The sequence below is a fragment of the Ptychodera flava genome, chromosome 18 (genome assembly GCF_041260155.1).
Source record: "Ptychodera flava strain L36383 chromosome 18, AS_Pfla_20210202, whole genome shotgun sequence".
In the NCBI taxonomy this organism is placed as follows: Eukaryota; Metazoa; Hemichordata; class Enteropneusta; family Ptychoderidae; genus Ptychodera; species Ptychodera flava.
The window spans coordinates 29221409-29230764 of NC_091945.1; the positions used below are offsets into that span (position 1 = coordinate 29221409).

Sequence of the window (9356 nt, forward strand, 5' to 3'; positions counted from 1 at the left end):
GACTCGTTGAAACTAATGGTTTGTATGATATAAATATTATAATGTTCTAATAGAGTCAGTGTTGTCTGAAAGTGTTTTCGTGTTGCTTACCCTTTTTCATTTTCAGTCTTTTTTTTTCAATTCTGAATTGAACTTAAAATGAATGCATATACTGTGGGCACTCGTCTGAGGAACATTATGAACTTACAATTAATTAGTATAGAATGGGGATTTTCAGTCAGTAATATACGTATATTCTAAGCGGACTGGAGTGACTACAGTTTACAATTATACTGATGACTGTACGTTGATAGACTTTTTGAACTTCACAAGTATTAATCAGTTGGTTGGAATACCCTCGACCTAATGAACTTGGCATTCACCAAAAATATATTTTAGAACGAATAAATCTATACGTGTTAATTTCTCGTTGTCTCCGACATTTTCACTCTAGATATCAATAAAGGTTTGTAACTCTCATCCTGGTCCATTTCATTAACCATTGATAAGCATCTCCCAACTGTTTTCTATGAACCCTGCCTTGCAAAATAAGTCCCATATGGCGCCATTTTAACCGACATGGCGACCGCAGAACATGGTACCGCAAGTTCTACCGAAGGTGAGCCCGCTGAAAAGGCTGCAAGGATTGACCCGTTCATAAAAATTCTACACAGAATATCAGAGGATATATCTGAAGGTATGCGTGTTCTTGTTATGTATTCTGACATTTCCAAAAACATCGGAAATTTTACCTCTACTGTACTGCCGCCGCAGCGTGACGTCGTCCTTTGTCTAGTACTCATCATATAGTTACCACAGAAAAGACTCTCATACTTACATGTTGTACAAGACAAGCAGGTCTTACCTTCGAATTTAATCGCAATCTACTGCCATGTGGAATATGCTGATCATACACTCAAAGTATAGACAGTAGCAGCGAGCTATTGTCTATTGTCCAACCATATTCCGGTTGGTAGACGCCCCATTTGAAAAGTGAAAGCTGCCATATTGGCCGTTCGGCCTGCTGGTCCTCAGTCTCAGCTCACTTCATGAACAAATGTCGCCATAGATTTCAAAGTTCAACCATTCTTGTCAAAGCAACTGTAGAACCTATACGTACTAAGAGCGTGTGCTGTTCATTTCTGTTGTTCTTACCTTCCTGACAGGTATTTCACTTAATAGTTTTCGTGAAATTTGCCAATTGTATACATTCACGGAAATAAAGGGCATCGATATTTTGAATTTGTACATAAAATATGAACCGACCTAAGCTTGCTTCACTATTCCGTAATGACCACTATACCAAGGTGGTGTCCGGTGTCAGTAATAGTTATTCAGAAGTTGTTTACATGAGGTAGGTATTTTTGTCACGTAAATGTTTTACGACTGGAATCACTTTGAAAATCGTTCAAGTTCAACCCAAATTCTGTGGAATGTCATCAAATATATTATGATTGGAGTGTTGAAAAGGAACACGAATGCGCATGTGCTGATAATGTCGATCATTTACTTGAACACAATATTCGCTGTCACCTAACGATAATCAGGGCAACATGGTATAATTTTCCTGTATTGGAGGGCTGTTTGCAAATAGAAGCCGTTTAATATTTAGATAATAGCGTGTATTTGCAGTTAATACAGGGATGGTTTGTGCTAATATTAGCACTGAGCAAAAACGAAAACCTTTGAATCATAAAGTTACGTTCGTGGTTCCATGGTCATTTATACGTGTTGCACACGATCGACTGAACTGGTGATCCTGAACGGTGACTATATCAACCCTCTCCCCTTGCGTGCAGGTTACACCGCTATTTAAACCGATATAGGTCATGAATTCACTGAATTCTCGTTAGTGCGTCAGTGCTGCCCGGCCGCTTTCTCTGAAAAAGTTTGAACAAAGTTCTTTCGACTCCTGCTCAATGGTACAACACAATGACGTATATTTATTTCACAATCCAATCAAATAGGGCCGCAAGGAAGCTATTTTTCTGCATTTTAGATTATTCAGGCATGCCCGATCCTATTTCGTTCAAAGTTTGTACATAAGGAGGATTTACTGTGATTTACATATCCCCGTCAATTTTTTTATAAAGAAGTCGTCAAATATTGCTGCTAGGAAGCGATTTTTTTACGATTTTTTCACGTCTCGAACTGTTACTGGGACATGTCTGAAGCCATTTCCTGCAAACGTGGTACAAGCCTTGCATGACAAATGTACTATAATTTACTAATGCACGTCAACTTTTGTCCCGATACAATCCAAAATGGCGAGATGATCATTTTGCTACGACGATTTTAGTGTCCGGAGCCATTATGCAGACACATGATAGAACAAAATAATTCAAATTTGTTGAAATGACAATGAACATTGACCTACACATGAATGTAAATTCCTGTTGCATTATTTTTGTTGGATGCCAGTTTTCATGACCAGAGCTATTTCTTGAAAATGTTTGAGCGATTTCATAAACCTTGTACAAGAACATAGTAATATTATTTTTAATATGCACGTCGTGGTTTATCGCCGTAGAATCAAACATGGCCCTGAAGAAATCGTTCAATTGTGATTTTTTCATAGCTTAGCAAACCCATTTCTGTCAATCTTTATATAATATAATATTTATTTTTCAATACGATATCTGACCAATGTGACGACCTTAGTCAAAATAATCAGCCGAGTCTTCATTAACCGTACGTTTAAATGTCAGCCAAACAGGACAGTAAAATACATTTTTCGTAAGCAGATTGACCGAAGTCAGTAATATTGCATAAAGTAGACATCTATGAACTGGTTTAATTTCTGCTTCAAAGAGCCTGGCGGGTAGGTTTAGTGTAAATTCAGATCTCTCAATTGAGAAGAGGGGTGTCTGTTTTGGTTGGCTGCGATAAGTGAATTCACCTCAAAATGCTATCTGGTTAACTTAAATTTACAACATGTGGTGCCCTTTCTAATAAATCAAACATGTATCTCATCTCCCCTCCTAAAAAGAAGTCCAAATGGTAAAACTGTCGGTTCAAATAGGAGGAAGAAAGAATCATTTGTGATTGCGACGCAAAAAAACCCCTAAATATATAGATCCGCCATTATAATTCATACATCCTATAATCTTTGACAGAATTGACCTATGTATTGAAATTGTCCTTTGTTTAACAAGATTGGTTGGATAAGATGTTTCGACAAAGAGAAAGACAAAGTCACTGATGAAGATCGGGCTTTGACACGATGTTTACATGGAAAGAAGGGCATTTACCTAATCGAGAAGTATCCTTTATCATTTCTTCCTGTCTCAGTATCTCCAACACATCAAGTTGAGTTATTGAATGTTCATTTTTCCTTGAAACAGAAAAATTCCAATCATTGAAGCGTCTGTGTAAAAAACACATACCAACACGATCTCTTGAAAAACTGTCAACACCGATGGACTTATTCATTGAACTGATGGATCAGGGCAAGATCAGTGAAGATGACCCAACGATGTTGGTGGAGATGTTGAATGAGGTCAAACTTCATGATCAAGCAAAAAAGTTACACTCCGGATCACAATGCAATCGAGGTAATAGTTGCTATTTTAATTGATCGTTTGTGACTTGAATGGCATACATGGGTCAAGGCACTGATCCACCGTATACTATATTAAAGTGTATGATGGTGTTTAATTTACTGAGCCTTAACTTTATACATCGACAGTCACCAATATTGTTATCTGTTAAATTGTGAAAATATTACAGACATGTGTACAGACTAATGACGTCCTTCATTTGTAATCTGACTGAAACATCGGTATTTAATGGTATTCTGTGAGCCAATCAGCATTAGTGTATAAAGTTTACTCTTCTGTTTAATTTATACATTTATACGAATATGAAAGTCAAAAACAATTTGGATTCAGAGTTTCCATCGCGACTATCAAATTATCAAGCAAATTAAATATTACTACATGGGTAAGTCTGCAAAATTGATCACTTGCCATAGTACAGAAAGCTGTCAGGGGTCATATAATTATGGAACGTATATTAGTCTAGATTATTTTCCTCATTATAGGCGACTTGGTTCTAAACGAAAAGACAGAAAAGCTTATGAAGTTCCTGAAGGATTTATACAAACGCCACTATTCCAGCGTCCAACCTATTCCATGGAATGACGACCTTAAACTAGAACTGAAGGATATCTACACTCGACTTGAAGTAAGAGAAGTGAGGAGAGGTTCTGCAAAAGTTGGTAAAGATCTCAATAATCTCCATGACATTTTCAAAGCCCCAATTGAAGGAGAACATGCAAGGCGTGTCAGAATAGAGGGCCCACCGGCCATGGGAAAGTCAACTTTGTGTAGAAAGCTTGCATATGATTGGTCTTGTAATAAGCTGAATCAGTTTACTCTGGTTTTCTTTTTAGAAATGAGACATGTAAGTGAAGGCCAAGTGGTCGATGAGATATTCAATCAACTGTTGACAAAAGATACAGACATATCAAAAACAGAACTTTTGGAACTCATTTCCCAGGAACAGGAAAGTGTTTTATTTCTGTTTGATGGACTAGACGAACTGGAAAAATCAACTTTGAACTCTTCAGATATTCCTGACCATATTAATGAAAAATACTACAGTTGGTGTACAATTCTTATCACCACTCGGCCTCGTCTCTGTGATCAATATTTAAAGGAATGTGACTTGTACTTAACCGTCAAAGGATTTACGTCAAAGGATACTGAAGGATACATTCAAAAGTATTTTCGAAATAGCGAGGAGAAAGGTGAAAAGTTAATTGATGAAATTAAAAAACGTAAGTCAGAAATGAGTCAGAAATTTATAAAAGATCTGCTGAGAAATCCACTGCATATTTCATTTCTTTGTATATTTTGGGAAGAAGACAGTTCAGAGGCAGAACTCCATTTCCCAGAAACACTTTCAGGTTTATATTCTGAGATACTTAATTGTATATTAAAAAGGTATTGTATAAAAGAGAAGATAACCCTAGATGGACAGGGAGAAATACCCAAGTCAATCTTAGATGACAGGAACAAATTGGCTTTTGATTCGTTCAAGGCGTACACGGCCGATAGGTCAGAGTTCACGGAGAATGATATCTCTTCTAAGAGATCACTTGACTTGGGATTTTTGGTCAAAGATCTTGGTCATTCAAAAATTAAAGTAAAAGAAATTTACTTTTTCTATCACAGAACATGGCTTGAATTTTTCGCAGCGCTACAAATTGCATTTTCATTGCAAAAGGGGCAAATTGACATTCTCAGAACATTTCTCCAAAACCCCAACGAACATATAACACTACTAAAATTTCTTGCTGGGATTACAGATGAATGTGAATGTAAGCAACTGTTTACTGAATTCAATAGACTAATTCAAAAAGGTGACTCACAGTCTATGCCAGGAGTCTGTTTAGAATGTTTTTATGAATCACAATATCCTGAACAAATTGTCCCGTGCGTCAAAAATGAACCTACACTTATGTATGTAACCGCTGAGTTTAGAGATAAGGGTATATATGTAGTCTTTTTTCCAAGCTTAATTCCTGCGACAATTTTTTTGTTAGGAAGATGGATTGCAGCTTTGACTATTTTCTTCATTTTATAAAATTAAAGGCGAGTGTCATCAAGAATTTGATTGTAATTGCACCAAATCAAACTGAAATTTCTAAATTATCGAAAACGCTAAGATACAACTCATTCACTTTAGAATCCTTAACCATTATCCTAGAGGCAGGTGAAAGGGAAGTGAAGGTAATCAATGAATTATCAGATATGATTAAAGATGACAAAGGACATGTACGCATTTCATCGTTGATCATAGGTGTTTCTTTTGCAGGGATTACTTCCCTGCCTTCGTTGACTGATTGTTTAAATACAATGTTTAGGAGGATTGAGAAAAATGAAGTCTTGACAGAAATAACATTACAATTTTACAAATTGACAGATGATGTTTATCTGCAAACTCTGAAAGACATCACATATAATCCTCTACAAATCTGCACCAAAAGAATAACGATATTTCATAGTGGTCGCTGCAGTGATATAATGATGGACATTAACACAGCTCTTCAAAGCATTAATCCTGAGGTCAAATCTCTCTGTGTTTATGATAGTGAATACGGTACTCACAAAAGTGAAACATTAGCTATACTGTCAGGAAACACAACATTGACTGATATTTCAATAAAAGTCAAGTTACCTGAACTATTCCACGGTGTGTGTGACCTCATTAGACGTAATACACATGCACTGTCTCTAACCTTTTACACACACCGTACTAATTCTGAATCAGAATTTGAAACTAAAATAGTGGCATCGTTGAGGGAAAACATGACCCTGAATCATTTTAGCATGATAATTACAGATTGCAATGCTGACTACCTTGAACACCTGATGAGTAGTATACTCATACCCATGAGCAAACTTATGGACTCAGGTCAGAGTAGACTGACTTCAATCAAGGCTTCTGTAAGAGGTGACAGTAAAAAATCTGAGAAGATAACGTACATGGAATCAGAACAAACAACAAAAGGTGAATGGTTTTATGAAGTAAAACATACCATGGGTCGCATAGAATTAAAGAAGAGACAGGGTAATTGTCTAATCCAACCCGATGTATACCATTGGCACACAATTCAGTATTGTAACAATTAAGGCGAAGTTCATGACAAGTGATATATGTAATAAAGTATATGTACTCTTTCTGAACACGTAAACATATCTCATTTATTACACAATTTATTGTTTATTCATTTCATTGTTTACTTATTAATTAATTGATTTCATTGTTTACTTATTTATTTACTTATTTATTTTATATTTTTACTTGTGGTTACTATTTTTTTCATTATTTTAATCAAACAGTTATAAAGTTAGGTACATTATTTTAACTCGGGTTATCTGACGTATTACCCCTTAACTTAATAAATGGAAATTCAAATACCCTTTTTTTCAAAGCAGTAAAACTATCATTAAAAGAGGGTGGTGTATGTATGTATATATTGAGCTTCAAAAATGCTTAATGTTGTTAATTGAAACAGTGTTGTAAGGTTGAAATAGCACATACAAAATGGAGTGAAATATTTTTGTTGTATTATACCTTGGGTAATGACCATATTGCTGTAGCAACAACTTAGGACCAGCTCATTTTACTTCTAAGTTCTTAAACGGCTGTTTACACATGGCCACAAGTTCTTGGTAGTTTTTATTAGTATAATATATGATTGTAATGAGACATTGATTTGCATTGTAGTCGAAAATTTGCACAGATAAAGTAGGCTGTGTTGAGTGTCTGTAGCCACTATAAATTTATTTGTTTTAACAGTAAATACCTGTAGTTACTCAATACAACTATCAAAACAAATTGTACACACTTACGTACATCTTTAAAAAACTTCTCAGTATTTATGACTGATATCACCAACATGCAACTGTACTTCATTGCAAATTATGTCTTTACCAACAGTAAGTAATCAGTGATGATACTCTAGGTATAGCTCAATCCATATGTTGAAGGGCTTTATCTTTTGAAAACATAAATTCCCTGTCTCATTGATTTTGATGTATTATGTGACTTGCGTATCGTAAAATGGTCGCTTCAAATAGCGATCCTTTCCAATTGTAAATAAAGTAATGACGGATATTAGAACAAACGTCCGGTGTAAAGACTTTCATTTTTAGATGCAAGAGTTTGAACTGCAAAATAGTGCTGCACATATTTATAGTACGATACAAACGACTATGAGCTGATGGACACAAAGTTTTCACTAAAAATTGGCGACAACAGAAACTTGGTTCTTTAAGTAACCATCATCTCAAAAAATGAACATTCTTTCCCAGAATGAATCACTGTTTTTTCATAGTATTTCAATTTTGAAAGGGATAGGAAAGAACCTGACGTGTGATTGGTTGAGGGCGCACAATAATTTCGCTGATATCAGCGTCCTGTAAAACAAGCATTTTCAGCAAGCATCTCTTTTCAGCCTAAGTGTTCATTATATATGTGCTAAATTACGATGTCGCTAATTTAAACTATTCCCCATATTTACTATGGTCAAGATTGTCTATTCAGCTAAATGAAACACCCGTTGATTGCAATCAAAATCCAAATTCGCCAAAAAGATGCAGCTATAATGCACTATGGAGGCTGCACTCGTATATGTGGACTATCTTCACAATGACCCCACGCCAGTTGTCTCAGTTATTGTTTTTTTTAGCTAAATAAAAATTGATGTATTGAACATTTTGTCTACGACTAAAAAAAGGTACTTGTCGAGCATCACATCCATCGATTTGGGAATGCCGTATAGCGCCATCGGAGTTCACAGCTCAGAAAACATCATTTTCATATTGCTAAAATTGCTTAGGTGTATTTCAAACACTTGTTAGCGTTGTCTATAAATTGATTATTTAGGACAATTTATTTTTTCCTTGATTTAAAAATAGTACAATGTCATGTATTGTTTGTTGTAATCTATAAATGAATCATTGAAGGTCGCATACATTTGGTAAGTGAAAGACTTCAAAATTTCAACCATCTTCTCACCGAAACAAGGATGACAATCAGGGGTCAACGTGCACAAAGTTTGGTACTTGAAAAACAATTTGCTTCACATTCACCGATATTTGAAATTCAAAATGGCCGAAATTCACATGTTTACTCCATACGAAAAGTAAATCTAAGACGGTGAACTTTTCCTTACTCCAAGAGCTTAAAATGAGTCCTCACAAGTGGTAGATCAGAAAAAGTATTTAACAAAATTGAGAGTCCAAATATATGTCCCTGAGGCACATTCTACCTTTAGTGGTCATCCACTCATACTCCAAAAATTCATGATCAAACTACCTAATCTCAGTACAAAAAGTATACATCTCTTTTTTTCTTTCATTTTAATTTTATTTCAACAATATTATAAGAAATATTTCAGCATTCAAATCGTAGTAATATTTACGCAAAATATCATAATAAGATGGACGATGGAAAAATGACAACAAGGCCTCCATAATTTGTGGGATTCATCCGACTCTTTGACCTCAAAACCCTCCCGTAATCAAAAGTTTGAAAATAAGAAAATCCGACGGCAAAATTATGATTTGAACTTCCCCAAAACACAACAAAGTTAACTGCCGACGGGTCGACAAATTTCAAAACAAAGTCTGAACGGTGACATCACGCTTAGCAGTTATCCGTGAAGTAACCGTGGCACATATATTTAACATTAGATGCACACTCACTCGCTAGCATAGGGAATAAGTCGCTTGGCTCACATGCTCTATGCTTAGGTTTTCTCGGGCTAACGCGATAGCACACTAAGTCTTGCGAAAAGTCAAGACCAAGCTAACCCCATCTCCCAGGCAACAAGTATCGGTTTTCCGCTCGCTCGTTTTTGGAAA

General features: G+C 35.7%; 1 protein-coding gene across 1 annotated transcript; it reads left to right on the plus strand.

The window, feature by feature from the left end:
* Window positions 1-558: 558 nt before the first annotated feature.
* Window positions 559-7598, plus strand: LOC139117700 (NACHT, LRR and PYD domains-containing protein 6-like). Its single transcript, XM_070680945.1, has 3 exons — window positions 559-676; window positions 3324-3533; window positions 4022-7598. Exons 1-3 carry the CDS (start codon window positions 559-561, stop codon window positions 5566-5568), a joined length of 1875 nt encoding a protein of 624 aa, XP_070537046.1. The 3' UTR covers window positions 5569-7598.
* Window positions 7599-9356: the final 1758 nt, after the last annotated feature.